Raw genomic sequence first — 16,078 nt, 5'->3', positions numbered from 1 at the left:
GCATTGCTAAGCATTTAAAACGAAGCTTTTAAAAGAATGGTGCTTAATATTTCATACCTGGCTTTTAATTAGTACTTAGAAGGGTCTATGGTCTATTATTCAGAATTAGAATAGCCGCTTATATAAATTCTTGCTTGGATCTTTAGCGTCTACTTTATAGTCGTTAGGATCTTTACTTTAGGATTTTAGTGTCTTGCTAAAGGAAACATTAAAATCAAGTATAATTGTTGAGCACGCAGAGGAGAGCGTTCGACCCATATTCACCGCATGTGTGCAGGAGGTATTCAGAGACATGGATTTAGAACAGCTGAGGACAAGATTTAAAAAAAAGGGCAGATCTAGAGAGTGATATGCAGAAAACTAAATTCATTGTTCAACAGTCTTGGAAGGGTACAGAAAACTACAATAGGTAGTGAAGGGCTGGAAGTAGTGAGGGAATGCATCTACTTACTACTGGAAATGACGGTAAGTTCGTAACATGGATGGGAAATACGTAGGAGACTAAGATTGGGGTGGTAGGTATCTAGTATGTGCATTGGTATTTTTCCAGTATCCCTCATTTGAAAACTATTTCAAAAAGTACATCTTACTGACACTCGCCTATAGTACTGAACGATTGAGGCTAACGAAAATGGATCAACTTAAATTGAGCTTCACGCATTGATGTATGCAACTGAAATTTATAGGTGTTAGTTAAGGGGCGGGAAGAGAGTATAGTCGATCGGGGAACAAACGTGAGTTTCTGGTATCCTAACGGAAATCGAGAATGAGTAAGCAGTGTTACTTCATGTGATGCGAAGGCAGGATAGCCGAAGCCTGATAAAGGTAACGGTCCAGATTCCAAGAAACGGCAAGCATAGCAAGATGAGGCAGAAAGCTAGGTATGCCCATGAGATTAGGAAGTTCCCGGATTAGGTTGGCGACTGTTAGCCAAGAACTTGTTTAAGATATATGAGTGGGGCCTTTTTTGCTGCTGTTGGAGTGTCAGGCTCATGATGATGAAATGTTTTGGTGCCGGGAGTGTTTTCTATACATACTTCACAACGGTAGGAGTAGAACTAATTTTTATCGCCTAAACAACACCATGTGAGGGGCTGTAATATTTCAGCGGAGACTGACGCTTGTAGGGAATTATGTAGCACGCAAGTGTGTGTCGTAGCTGAAATAATCTGTGTCCACGTGGCTAATAACAGCGTTACTCATGTCTTCTGGTCAGTATGCGCTACTTAGATGTTGCGATTTGCTGATTCGTTCACGAGCTTTGCTCACTTTGAATTTGACAGCCAAAGGGGGCACGTTGTGAGTAGCCTGAGCTGAAAAACGTTCTCCATGCGTGCTTGCCAAGTGCAAGGGCAACGAAATGCGCATTGTTTGGTAATGCTCAACGCTTTATTGGCATCCGCCCTCCTCCCACTGGTTACAGTTGGCGAGGCGCTCTTGCTAACTAAACCCGGCTTACCCCCGTTACTCCAAGATTTTAGACAAGATTCTTGTTTGGGTTTGACACCGTTAAGTACTGCTTTCACACTAAAAAATCGGATACTGTATACCAATGTCGGCACCGCCACAGATTAGCGGTTGCCTCATATACAGCTGATAGCCGAAAATGGCGGTTGATGGGCCAAAAACTGGAAACAAGCTTAATCAAATATAGACAGAACATGCATCAGAAGCTGCGACAAATGTGAAAGCTAATGGTATCGCTTTCCATTTTTTTAGGTTACTTAAGCGTCCCCGTAGCTTTTTTTCTTCCTTATGCGTCATCTAAAATCGATTTTTTTTTTCAAAGAAAGCCAGCAACGCCTTGCCTAGGCACGAATGTCTGTCTGTCTGTTTTCTCGCCTAAATTATTTCTCTGGCTATATCATGGCAAAGTTTTATCATCATTCCGCACTTGCTGGTACCGACACAGCAGCCGAGTCTGCGCAACCAGTACAAGCAAATATGACCTCCCATCGAGCTCCTCACGTTTTTTTTTTTTAAATTTCACATTTGTTTATTCACAGATATAGCAGTTTGCGCAGTCTAGTTTCTCGCAGATGACAACGGTTTCCTTTACACGACCCGGAAAGCACAAATATTTGGCTACTATACTTCGACAGGCGCTTGCGCCACCTAAATAATGTGGAATAACGCGTTGATGCAAATGTTGTTTTCTCTTCACCCTACAAGCGCTTGAAGTTTTCTCAACTTTATCACCTGATAACTTTTTTTTTGCAATCTATGGGGCGGAAACACTCAGCGTTATATAGTCTTCGATTACAATTCTTAGTTTTCTCTTAAAATATAGTGTATTATCCATACTCGATATCTAAGGCATGTTTATAATTGCCAAGTTTCAACATTCAAAAGCCAAGGAAAACCAGTTCATGTTTATCCGAATGAATTTCCTAGCGGCCGCCTGCTGCACCAGCGACGGAGTCACGTAGCCATGTAGAGAGAAACGTGGTAGGCGGCCAGCCACACCGTCGTGCGGCCAAACTGTTTGGACAAATGACACTATTATAGTCACTCCTCCCCTGTGGCCTTCTCTACATCACGTCCAACAATTTCGGACAAAAATTTCGAATTTGAAAAATCGTAAGATATTTTTATGGAAATAACGAAGGTAATGCTCCAATCTTTTACGTAGAACAATTTTTTTTGAAAAAGTGTTTCCACCGATCGCATCAAACAGTTAACACTCCCATGGAAAACCAATGGGGAACGCTTTTCACGATAGCAAAAACTTTAATAGAAAAAAAATTCAGGACTTCCATCGGGGGATCGGCATATATTGGTTGTTGTAGTGATATCTTTCATAACATGAGAAAATGCGATCGTAAACGATTTACAGCTCAAAAATGCTTTTGTCCAGAATTGTAGAGCATGTCCAAAGAAAGGGTTTTCGAGCAATATACACCATTTAATTTCATTTATTGCATTTTCTTTCGAAGACCTGAGGGATGAGAGAAAAAGCTGCATACCAGCACTTTGACAACGCTCTCATCCATTTACAAGAGCAACAATGGCAGATTGTGAAATTATTTGCGGACTCCAAGAACGCAACCGAGAAAGGCGGCATCAAGAACGACACAACCCCGCGACTCGCGCTAAGAAACAGAACAAAATTCTCCCTGACATACGTTATTGTGTGGAAGTGCACGCTGCCGGTATTTTCTTCGCGTTTAGTTTTTAGTTGTGACAGTGTGATGACATGAATTTGGGACAGTCGTTTCTAGTTCCTCTGACTGGCAGAACATCCTGCATGGTTTTGAACATTCAAAAATGGCGCGTACCATCATCCATTGCATCAAAAATTTAATGAATCTGTCGCCTCGCATTAGAGCAGTATAAGCCGCGAAGCTTAGCAGCACTGGCTGAGCGACGTTCGGAAATCCTGCCAATGCAATCAGATTGTGGCCGTTGCAGTGACTGCGTGAAAACACTTGTAATTTTAGCGCCTTTCCTTCCTGCTTCTGTGCTTGTCAGTGTATCTGCGGTATATCGCTAATAAAATATTCGTGGCAGGCGTTATGTACAGTGGGATGCTCTGATAAAAGCATTCTTTGAAATACTGTAGAAATTAGGTAAAGAGAAGCTATAGGGGCACTTCAGTCACCTTGAGCGTGGAATGGAATAGCATCAGATTTCTGATTTGTCGTAGCATCTGCTGTAACTTGTATGTGTGATTGCGGCAGTTTTTTTGCAATTGTCTGTCCATAAACCACCATATTCAGACTGCTGAATGCAGTCGCAGGTAAACGCTATGCTCTCAATATAACATTCTTTTATCAAAGTTTCGGATTTTTTTCTAATATTTCATTTCCATTCTTTGTCTACGTTTCTGTCTAGAAACTGGGTTGCTCACAACAAAGTGGGCATGTTGTCATGACGACACAAGTTCACGTGACCTATCGCGAGCCCTCAATAATTTTTATGACACCTGCCACGGTGGGCAGATTGCTCACAATCTAGTGGCAAAGTTACCTCCTGCCTCGGTGCGCATTCTGTGATGGCGTCACAACGTGACGTGGCATGTGTCGACCAATCAGGAAATTTTCGCGATGCAGGATATAGGCGGGGTTTAGGCGTGACGAAAGCTCTCATGTTATCCCATCAAACTCTCAGTGGCTTGCCTTGTATGATATGAGGTTCTTCGCCTACGCGAGCGTCAGTCACACCCGGGTTGCGCTCTTTCACACGCGGTTTTTATCACAGACAGTAGCATTGAACAGAGAATAGATGTTATAGCGTAAAATCTGTACTTTGACTAAAGAGGCAGCCCACTGTTAGCCGGCGCTGTTTTTTCCCAGGATAGTCGAGTATCCCCAGTGCTGGGCTTAGTAATGGTGGGCCAAATTAAAGGTGAGCCCATGCTTGAAACTACAGCGCGTACAGTACGCTGTTCTGTGCATCCTTATTTTCGCAACAGACAGAAAGGACGCAAACTGTGACGCTGAGATGACCAAAAAGTGCATGATGGTTGGCGAAATATGCCGTGTTGAAGACGGGAAGGCTGTTTGTTCAGGTAAGCGAGTATTTTTTTCATGTTCATAAACCAGCTGCTACAAGCTCACAGCATGGTGCTTGATTTTGGCTCTAGGCGATATAGCGTTGCGATTACTGTGAAGCCCTCTTTTATAAATATTGCTGCGCGCTGGTTCTAAGGAACGTAGTTTAAATAATCGATGTGAGATGCTGTTTTTGTGCGTCTTTCAGTTATACCTGAACTGCAGTTTCTTTTTCTAGTCATATCGATAAGAGCGAGGCACTGAAGGATCCAAACCCTATCTAGGCGCATACGTCACTGTCGTCGTCATCACTTCTTTAATACATACATTACCATCTTGTGAAGCGGGACCCCAAGACAGGCGGTGAAAAATGCCTACAAAGTTCTGTGCAGACGGCGTTGGTGACACGGATGTTGTAATCTATTCAAAGGAGACAAACCTACCAGCACCCCGTTGTAGTTTTCTGGCTGGTTTAACGGGATGCCAGAATGGAATACATAGTCAGGCCAGAAGGATAGCGTAACGTGCAAGCAAATATGCCATTTTACAAGGAAAGGCCCAGTTATAAGCCCGAAAGTTGGGTAAAAGGGAGGTAGATGCATGTGAATCCCTTCAACTTTAGAGTTCACGTGTGTACTGCGCTTGATTGCGGAATGAAAATTACATATTTAGATACTGATCACCTCGACTTAGAGGTGCGTAGATTTGAGTATATCCTAGGTGAATTTGTTTTACTGATCATGACTGCTTAGAGAGCAGAAAGCATTGTGAGAGTAACACTCTCTAACCCAAATTATAGTGACATCTGTTAGTTGTTGCTTTTCATAGGTACATTTTGTGTAGCACACTTGCAAAAGAGTTTGCGACAACGAGCCACCAATATGCACTGAAGCTGAATTCAAATTGGCTCACTTCGAACGGTTCTTCAGGGTTCATCCACCTCGCGGACATGCAAAAGATTGAAATCAGCCTTGTAAAATAGTTGCGTTGCTTGGAGGGCGCAAGTGACCACAAGTACCTGATAGTCAGTGTTGTCACACAGAGAGGAAATAGAGTTCGCGATGTTGCGAATCGCGTAGCATAAGTGTGGATAAAAGGCGACTTGTTTGCACAGATGCACGCATGGCAGCGTGTGAGGCACACCCGAAGTAGACGCTTGCACGCTAAGCACAAGCATAGCGCTGCTTTGAAAGGTACTCTAAACAGGAAAGAGAGAAGGCGCGGTCCTATCCCTCGTCTGCTGTGCTGTTGGCACAAAAGCCACTTACGCTACACGCACGCACGAAAAGACACGCAGAAACACGAGTACATGCCACATGGCCGCTCTAGCTAGGCGTGGCTTTCCTCAACTTTACGCACCTTTTCGGTTCGGGTGAACTCCAAAAGTGCGATCTGGGCAGCGGAAGCACTAACGACCGCCTGCATAAATGAGGAATTCGGATTTCTCCTGAGTTGCGAGTTAAAAGTATGCAGAGTTAGAGACTACAAAAAACAAAATCGTTGGTAAGTGATAACATCTAAATTCATTGCAATGCTACTCTATTAAACCTGTCGGGTTTTTTGATGTCCCACAATTTGGGACATAAACTTTGAAAATTAGAAAATTGTGAGATATTTTTACATTGAAGCTGATGAATGATCCACTCTTCTGATATGTAGGAAAATCTTCCTTTTAATTTCTTTAGATCCAGCACATCGAAAATTTTGGGCTCCCTTAGAAAAACAATGGGGCATGCTTATAACGATAGCAAAAGCGTTAATCGAAAAAAATTGAAGATGTACATTGGGTAATATTGACTGTTATAGTGAAATCTTAATTTATATGAAAAAATTCCATTCATAAAACCTTTCCCACTCAAAAATGCCTTTTTCCGGATATGTTGCGACTGGAAAGGAGATCCGTTTGGAAGTGCTGCTTGTGAATTGAAATAAAACGTACAGTTGTGAGGAACTCCATAAATGCGAATGCTGCCTATATTTAGAATTGAGACTGAGAATATAGCTGCTACGCGCAGAAAAGAAAAGAAATATTTCGAAATTGGAAACAAGCACTGTTAGTGCAAAATTTTTGTCTATTACCAAGGACAGTAATGTTATATAATTAGCCAGCAAACATTGCTCCTTTTTTTTAGGGGGAAAGCGAGAGGAGTCTATCTGTGACGAAGAGAAAATTGAGGTGTGCAAAAAAGAAGGTAAAGAATGCCACATTGAGAATGAAGTGGCAATGTGCAAAGGTATTTCATTTGATTTTATTCCCTTAAACATCCCTCGGAGGTTGGGGGTGGGGCGGGGCGGTGTTACATAAGAGGGAATCAGTAGAAAAGGTAAATGACAATGTGACTTATGTTCATATAAAAATGTTTTTAAATTATCACCCAATTACTATAAGGGGGAAATAAAAAATGGCTATAGGTAGGAATTAAAAAAAAAAGATGCCCAGGCTTAGCTTGGTTAAGCCAAGAATGCGTTGCATATTGCGCGCTCTTTTTGCGCGAGGTATTGCTTGGCGGCAGCCGATTTTCTCAGCAGCTTTTCCTCCGTGACGTCACGCGCCGGCGCAGCGCCTCTAGCGGGAGGAGCGGGAGTCAGATGGTGGCTGCGGCCGCGCGCGACCGCGCGAGTTGGGGCCCAGCTCTTCCTCCGGCTGTAGTGACGTCACGTCACGTGGTTTGGTGGCTGCCCGGCCGCGCCCAAGGGCTGAACTGAGTGATTGCAATATGGTACGCATAAAAATTATTTTCCCCCACCGCATAACCCAGTCTGAAGGAACTGTAAATTACGGCTTTATTCAACCCGGCGTCAAATTACACTCTAAAGCACTTATGTTTTCCCGTGTATAACGAATGCCAGACGTTATAGAGTAATGAATAAAACATGCAAAGGACAATCAATAAACATTTGACGGTTAAGGTTGAAGCCTGATACCAATAATTCAGTGAAAAGCTGACTCCGGTGCTCACTTTGTTACGAAGGCTGCCGCGTTCGCGTCCGACCTCATTAACTGCTGCGATCTGCCGCCGCTCAGACTTTGGCTCCCGTTCAATGGTAGAAGACTCCTGTTCGTTTCCATTTCGGCTACATTAGTGCACCGGGTCACTGATCAACTGATGTTTCAGAATGAACAATTCCTGCACATGCAGCATTCTTTCTTCATTTCTAACGTGCACGCAATAATTTAACATAGTGAGTTGAAGTGTCTTTTACAACGAATAAATGTTGCGAGGCTATAAACTGAATCGAAAGTTCCAAAATGTCACAAAAAAATGCCTTATTCTACCTCGGCGCACTATTGGCGTGGAAGCTCTGTTAAATAACGTGCTAAAACGAAAGAAATTTGTTCACATTGTTTTTTACGGAAAAAAAAGCTTTGCGTAGGAATTTATGCTTGAGCCCTAAGCGGCAAAAATCTGACATGTGGCCAAACAATCGCGGGGTGACTAAAGTTACAAGCTCTATAGTTTGAGTATTTCGTAAACTGAAGGAGCAATAACTTTTCTCTGAAAACCAATTGTCGAAATGTTATCTAGTAATATTCAATAGCACTCACGATTAAGCCGCGAGCTTAGTAAGCTAATGTCTTCGCTAACATATTCAAAACGAGTTTAGATATTTAGGTCTCATTTGCCTTCGCACGCCATTCTATGTTCGATGATCGCATCTTTCTTCAGGCTAGGAGGTTGCCTCCTGTCATGCAAGCGTGGCAGAGACGCGGAGAGCAAAAAGAACGGGTTGTGAAATTAAAAATTAAATCGGAGATTGCAGAGGCAAACATGCAAGTTTCCGCATTTTATTCAAAGCGGTAATTTGTAAAAGAGGCCCACCACTAATGGTAGCAAAAGGGTGTTCAGCTAGGTCTCAATATTAGGAACTAAATAAGATAATAAACAACTACAGTGCTAGAACTTCAGTCGAGATCAACGCAGCGATTTATGGTCAGGAAAATTATGTGTCTAACGTTTATAGACAGGAGGAGAGAAGAGTGAATCAGGAAACTAACGCGAAATGCATCTTAGTCGAAATGAAGAATAAGAAATGGGCACCGGCAGGACCAAGACTGAGGTCATCATCATCAGCATGTAATGCCTGGGTCTCTGAAGGTTACGGACTGGGTTCCAAGAGAAGTCAAGCTCACCAGAGAGTAGCAGAATGCCGGGCGGGCAGATGAAATTATGGAGGTGACTCCATTTAGCACATGACAGGGTTGATTGGAGAAATATATGAGGCGTCTTTGTCCTTAAGTTGCGCCCGTCAACTGTCGGTGAAGATGATACACATATTTAGCGTAGACATCATAGTTGTTGCATTTTTTTTAACAGGTAAGGGGGCGGGGTGACAAGCTAAAAGCATTTCGTCAGCTTTTGTTAGGTGAGGCAACAAAAAAATCCACGTAATAAAGAAAATGTCCTACTTAAAATGACCTATGTCAACTTGACCACACAAGAAAACGAATACAATACTTGTGGGTTTTATCTGATGACTTGCATTTTTGGTAGACGGCTGCAGCCTATTTTTGTTAGGAAGTGTAGGAGCCGTACCTATAAATTTTAGATATGACAGAAGCCAACAGCCACAGAAACCAAGGGGCACAGGGGATTTTTTTTTCAGTTATTTATTTTGTGTTGTTGATCAATTTAGAATATTACTGAATATGTTATCGTTTAAAGATAACTGATTAGAAAAGCAGAAGAAAAACAACCACCTGCCGCCGGTGGGATCCGAACCCACGACCTCCGAATTACGCGTCCGGTGCTCTACCTCTGAGCTACGGCGACGGCTGTCAATTCTTCTGCTTTCGGGGGTATTTATGTTTACAAGTAACCTAACCTTGAGAGTGTTCATCAGCGCCACCCACGTTCATAAGCGGCGGACGTAGAACGTCCTGAGTTACCGCAGGTGTGACGTAGAACGTCATCGAACGGAGAGGGTGGAAGCTGCGTGAGAACCCTCTTATGCTTCCTAAGGCGTCAAGGCTGCCAGAATCGAGGCCCTCGCTAAGCAATTAAGCAAACAAGGGAAGGGGATGAGGGGCTCGTTATAAATATGACAGAAGCCAACAGCCACAGAAACCAAGGGGCACAGGGGATTTTTTTTTTCAGTTATTTATTTTGTGTTGTTGATCAATTTAGAATATTACTGAATATGTTATCGTTTAAAGATAACTGATTAGAAAAGCAGAAGAAAAACAACCACCTGCCGCCGGTGGGATCCGAACCCACGACCTCCGAATTACGCGTCCGGTGCTCTACCTCTGAGCTACGGCGACGGCTGTCAATTCTTCTGCTTTCGGGGGTATTTATGTTTACAAGTAACCTAACCTTGAGAGTGTTCATCAGCGCCACCCACGTTCATAAGCGGCGGACGTAGGACGTCCTGAGTTACCGCAGGTGTGACGTAGAACGTCATCGAACGGAGAGGGTGGAAGCTGCGTGAGAACCCTCTTATGCTTCCTAAGGCGTCAAGGCTGCCAGAATTCAGTAATATTCTAAATTGATCAACAACACAAAATAAATAACTGAAAAAAAAAATCCCCTGTGCCCCTTGGTTTCTGTGGCTGTTGGCTTCTGTCATATTTATAACGAGCCCCTCATCCCCTTCCCTTGTTTGCTTAATTGCTTAGCGAGGGCCTCGATTCTGGCAGCCTTGACGCCTTAGGAAGCATAAGAGGGTTCTCACGCAGCTTCCACCCTCTCCGTTCGATGACGTTCTACGTCACACCTGCGGTAACTCAGGACGTTCTACGTCCGCCGCTTATGAACGTGGGTGGCGCTGATGAACACTCTCAAGGTTAGGTTACTTGTAAACATAAATACCCCCGAAAGCAGAAGAATTGACAGCCGTCGCCGTAGCTCAGAGGTAGAGCACCGGACGCGTAATTCGGAGGTCGTGGGTTCGGACCCCACCGGCGGCAGGTGGTTGTTTTTCTTCTGCTTTTCTAATCAGTTATCTTTAAACGATAACATATTCAGTAATATTCTAAATTGATCAACAACACAAAATAAATAACTGAAAAAAAAAAATCCCCTGTGCCCCTTGGTTTCTGTGGCTGTTGGCTTCTGTCATATTTATAACGAGCCCCTCATCCCCTTCCCTTGTTTGCTTAATTGCTTAGCGAGGGCCTCGATTCTGGCAGCCTTGACGCCTTAGGAAGCATAAGAGGGTTCTCACGCAGCTTCCACCCTCTCCGTTCGATGACGTTCTACGTCACACCTGCGGTAACTCAGGACGTTCTACGTCCGCCGCTTATGAACGTGGGTGGCGCTGATGAACACTCTCAAGGTTAGGTTACTTGTAAACATAAATACCCCCGAAAGCAGAAGAATTGACAGCCGTCGCCGTAGCTCAGAGGTAGAGCACCGGACGCGTAATTCGGAGGTCGTGGGTTCGGATCCCACCGGCGGCAGGTGGTTGTTTTTCTTCTGCTTTTCTAATCAGTTATCTTTAAACGATAACATATTCAGTAATATTCTAAATTGATCAACAACACAAAATAAATAACTGAAAAAAAAAATCCCCTGTGCCCCTTGGTTTCTGTGGCTGTTGGCTTCTGTCATATTTATAACGAGCCCCTCATCCCCTTCCCTTGTTTGCTTAATTGCTTAGCGAGGGCCTCGATTCTGGCAGCCTTGACGCCTTAGGAAGCATAAGAGGGTTCTCACGCAGCTTCCACCCTCTCCGTTCGATGACGTTCTACGTCACACCTGCGGTAACTCAGGACGTTCTACGTCCGCCGCTTATGAACGTGGGTGGCGCTGATGAACACTCTCAAGGTTAGGTTACTTGTAAACATAAATACCCCCGAAAGCAGAAGAATTGACAGCCGTCGCCGTAGCTCAGAGGTAGAGCACCGGACGCGTAATTCGGAGGTCGTGGGTTCGGATCCCACCGGCGGCAGGTGGTTGTTTTTCTTCTGCTTTTCTAATCAGTTATCTTTAAACGATAACATGTTCAGTAATATTCTAAATTGATCAACAACACAAAATAAATAACTGAAAAAAAAAAATCCCCTGTGCCCCTTGGTTTCTGTGGCTGTTGGCTTCTGTCATATTTATAACGAGCCCCTCATCCCCTTCCCTTGTTTGCTTAATTGCTTAGCGAGGGCCTCGATTCTGGCAGCCTTGACGCCTTAGGAAGCATAAGAGGGTTCTCACGCAGCTTCCACCCTCTCCGTTCGATGACGTTCTACGTCACACCTGCGGTAACTCAGGACGTTCTACGTCCGCCGCTTATGAACGTGGGTGGCGCTGATGAACACTCTCAAGGTTAGGTTACTTGTAAACATAAATACCCCCGAAAGCAGAAGAATTGACAGCCGTCGCCGTAGCTCAGAGGTAGAGCACCGGACGCGTAATTCGGAGGTCGTGGGTTCGGATCCCACCGGCGGCAGGTGGTTGTTTTTCTTCTGCTTTTCTAATCAGTTATCTTTAAACGATAACATATTCAGTAATATTCTAAATTGATCAACAACACAAAATAAATAACTGAAAAAAAAATCCCCTGTGCCCCTTGGTGTCTGTGGCTGTTGGCTTCTGTCATATTTATAACGAGCCCCTCATCCCCTTCCCTTGTTTGCTTAATTGCTTAGCGAGGGCCTCGATTCTGGCAGCCTTGACGCCTTAGGAAGCATAAGAGGGTTCTCACGCAGCTTCCACCCTCTCCGTTCGATGACGTTCTACGTCACACCTGCGGTAACTCAGGACGTTCTACGTCCGCCGCTTATGAACGTGGGTGGCGCTGATGAACACTCTCAAGGTTAGGTTACTTTTAAACATAAATACCCCCGAAAGCAGAAGAATTGACAGCCGTCGCCGTAGCTCAGAGGTAGAGCACCGGACGCGTAATTCGGAGGTCGTGGGTTCGGATCCCACCGGCGGCAGGTGGTTGTTTTTCTTCTGCTTTTCTAATCAGTTATCTTTAAACGATAACATATTCAGTAATATTCTAAATTGATCAACAACACAAAATAAATAACTGAAAAAAAAATCCCCTGTGCCCCTTGGTTTCTGTGGCTGTTGGCTTCTGTCATATTTATAACGAGCCCCTCATCCCCTTCCCTTGTTTTTATAAATTTTAGAGGAATACTAAACTTTCTCGATAGTTTTGTAATCGCTGAAAAAAGGCTGGTTCGAAGATGTTTTTTTTTGTGTTTGAGAATGTAGGCTTCTTTCTGAAGTTCACAATTAAAATTCCGTATTTCCTTTACTTTTTCACCTTAAGGTGAGAGAGAGACAGAGTATAGCATTCATTCAGAGATCGAGCTTTTAGTCCCGTACTCCTGCTTTTCTAAGGAAATAAAATGATTGATTGATTGATTGATTGATTGATTGATTCTCATTGGAATACGAGCCTGTAGGGATGGTAACAACTGTTCGGATTTGTTGCAAATTAAGTTCCTGAAAGTTTTCTGATACTGGTCACTCCTCACTTCGAAGAAAACCGATAACTTCCTGTCATCTCGCAAGAGTTTTTAGACGGGATCGAAGCATGATTGACGTATATCAATCCTGATTATGTTTGCGCTATTTGCTTTGATTTTGCTGTGAAATTACAAACTTGCCAAACTTCCGATTACGATAAATCAGTGAAGTTTCCGTCCGGAGTCATGCATTCAGGTGTTTACTGCACTGCTCTTTGGAATACTTCACTGTAGAAATATCAATGTGGTATTTAACTACACTTTGTTGCTTTGTCTGTTCGTTGCTTCGGAAACCTGCAGGACTGTAGCCTACCTTCTCTCACTTAGCCCATGTGTATATTATGTGTTCTTTTGCATATTTTATGGTTTCTATATATTCACCCAAGGTGTATCTAAAGACGCCTTTTTCTGGAACAGGTCCCGAGTCTTCCAGTTGTGATGATAATATGATTCAGTTGTGCAAAAAAGATGGGAAAAGTTGTGAAGTCGAAGGTGGAATTGTGAAGTGCAAAGGTAAAAATAATCATTCTTCTTTCCCTCCAAAGGACGCATCACAGCTATTAAATATAGCGCGTTCGCTATAATCAAATGTGTACTAATGCAGGCGCGGCTGACGGTTTAGAATACTAGATATTAAGGCGAAAGCCTTTAATGCCTCATACTGTCGTTAGCAGACGCGTCGGCAGCCGTGTCGACAGACGCGTCGGCAGATTCGTCCGCCTTTCGGCGTCACTGCTTAAAAGGCTCAAGGTTCCAGCATGAATAAAGGCGCATCTAGTGAATGCATGGGCTTCATAAATAAAATAAAAGGAGTAAAATCAAGAAAAGGAAAATAAAAACTAAAAATAATAAAAAACAGAAATAAAACAAAATAAAGATAAGATGTGGAAATAAAAATAAAAAACAATAAAAATAAGAAAAGGAGCAAAAATTAAATAAACAAAATATGAAAAATAAAAAAGTAAATAAACACAAACAGTGGCCAGGAAACGCTTTCGCCTTGCAGCACTTTAGAGAGCCAAACTGCCCCCTGAATTTTTTCATTTTGTGGTGCAGCATTTCTCAAAGTAATTTGAATTTTTGGGGGCAGAATAATGGGAGCTGCAAAATTCACAGAAGGCACTATTACATCCATATCTTGCCTGACAGAAGAATTCCAAGATTTAAAGCTCCAAGAACTGCTGATGTATGTACCTCGCAGATACCCTCATGGGTAGCCCGCTAGGTGGCGCCGCCCTGGTTAGCTGGCTGCCTACCGTGCTCCGTTTTCACCTGCCCCTGGCATAGTCCAGTGCTTCGCCCGCCCCTGGATTTCCTCTCCATCGATTCAGGAAGGCTTCCGAAGCACGTGGATACCATCGTCATCACGGCCCGCTGCCGAGCTGGCCCTCCAAGCGCCTCCAAAAGTCTGATACGGCGCGGCGCCTCGCTAACCCTAACGCGCCGCGCCTGCACCTCTGCAATGCAGCGTCTGACGAAGCCCCTGCAGCCCAGACCCACTGATGCCGCCACCGCGGGGCCTACTCCAACCGCCCACGTCACCGCGCAAAATCCTGTTGCAACCAACACTGTGAGCGACGCTGGGAGCTCCGGATCGACGGCCGCGGCGCAGCCGGTAGCGTTCGTCGTCGCCGCAGCGTCCACTGCTAGCCAACTCCACGCTCTAAGGGACGCCAACACCTTTGGGCCCATAGACGCGTCGCAGCCGCCTGCTTTCGTCGACGCCGCCGGTGCCGCCGCGCCTACACCTGCCACATTACCCGCTGACACCAAGACCTGCAGCCCGGCACCAGCGTCGCAGATTGCGCCTCAGGCTGACGATTTGTCGGCAGACATAGACTTCATGGCGTCCACGGTAGACGACACTCCATCCCCGGAAATCGGCTGGAGCACCATCGGTGCCAGCCGTAAGCCTGCTTCCGCCACCCGACCCCGCTCCGAGCTCATCACTGTTGGAATACAACTCCCTCCTGATACCCTCAATCCCAAGCTGCCTCTCTACGACGTGCTCGACGCAGTCACCTCAGCTGCACAACTTTCCTCCAAGACTAGTACAGACATCACCCTTCAGGCCAAGCCAGCCCAAAGCCTTGTGTTTTTAAAAACTCGTTCTCCTCTCACCGCCCACCTCCTACTTTCGATCACGCACCTTCACCTTCACGGTAAGCCTGTCAGCATCAACACTTATTCCCCCATCCTCCCATCTCATGCCTCGGCGTCATCCATAACGTCGGTGGCCACTTCACTCCTGATGAGCTCATGCATGATCTAGAGTCTTTTAAAACAGATATTCTCGCTGCTCGCATGATGGGATCCACTCAATCAGTGCTCATTACGTTCGCTGGTACCGTCATCCCCCACTTTGTTTATTTCAAACGCGTTGCCTTCCGGTGCCGTCCTCATAATCCTAAGCCTCCCACCTGCACCCGTTGTCTCACTCTAGGCCACCGCGCCCACCAATGCCCCCAGCACAGCGTTCCGGCCAAGTGCCGTCGCTGTGCTGCTCCTCTACCCGCTGACCCTTCCGCTCATGTGTGTGCCCAGCCCTGGTGCGTTCATTGCAAGGTGAACACCCACCCCTCCCTCGACCCCACTTGCCCCTTTCTCCTTGCTAAACAACGCGAGTGTGCTAAAACTGCATACCTCCGACGCCTAGCTTTGCGCCGGGCCACTCAACCCACCACCCCCTCCTCCTCGTTCTCTAATCATGAATCTCCATCAGCTCCGATCACGTCACCACCAGGCTCCTACGCCGCCATAGTTAAAGGATCCTCGGTGCCAGCGTCCCTCTCTTCCACTAAACCACCCTCTCCATCCTTGACTGACGAGCGACGCTCCTTCGACCTCCGGCTGGGAATGCTGGAACGCCAGCAGCGAGAGCAGCAGCGCGTTTCCCACGATCTACAACAGCAGATACATGCCTTGACTCAAACCCTCCAGACAACCACCTCCTCTCTTACCTCCCAGCTTAGCAAGCTAAATGAGCACCTTGCCACGTTCACCACTCCTTCCTCCAGCGCCCAGGTCGCCCCTTTGGCTGACCTTGTAGAAACCACCACACAGGCCCATCACACTCGCTTGGTTCAGCTGGAAACTTCGGTTCTCCAGATCCTTACCACCCTCCAAGCACAATCCAAACAATTAGAATCCTTCACTTCTACGCTACAATCCC

The 16,078-nt window shown here is 45.2% G+C and overlaps 2 protein-coding genes across 12 annotated transcripts in view; both read left to right on the top strand.

The window, feature by feature from the left end:
* LOC149348674 (uncharacterized) overlaps window positions 1–16,078 on the top strand; it is a 60,421-nt gene that overhangs the window by 7,559 nt on the left and 36,784 nt on the right. For 7 of the 11 annotated variants that reach the window (XM_089588247.1, XM_089588245.1, XM_089588243.1 and 4 more), the window contains 2 exons: window positions 4,415–4,510; window positions 13,324–13,419. In XM_089588247.1, the coding sequence (XP_089444373.1) occupies window positions 4,415–4,510; window positions 13,324–13,419 (192 nt within the window). Of the gene's footprint in view, window positions 1–4,414; window positions 4,511–6,625; window positions 6,695–13,323; window positions 13,420–16,078 lie in introns of those variants that run through there. The other 4 variants (XM_089588252.1, XM_089588253.1, XM_089588246.1 and 1 more) reach the window with 4 other exon arrangements.
* On the top strand, window positions 14,329–14,908 carry LOC149348675 (uncharacterized; the record flags this gene model as incomplete). Its single annotated transcript, XM_089586074.1, has 1 exon — window positions 14,329–14,908. A coding segment is annotated over exon 1 (540 nt), but the record flags the coding sequence as incomplete, so codon positions are not given.

The sequence above is a fragment of the Amblyomma mixtum genome, chromosome 4 (assembly GCF_055824585.1).
Source record: "Amblyomma mixtum isolate Tamu chromosome 4, ASM5582458v1, whole genome shotgun sequence".
In the NCBI taxonomy this organism is placed as follows: domain Eukaryota; kingdom Metazoa; phylum Arthropoda; class Arachnida; order Ixodida; family Ixodidae; genus Amblyomma; species Amblyomma mixtum.
Note: the sequence above shows the minus strand (reverse complement) of the source record. Positions and strands in the feature narration are given on the sequence as shown.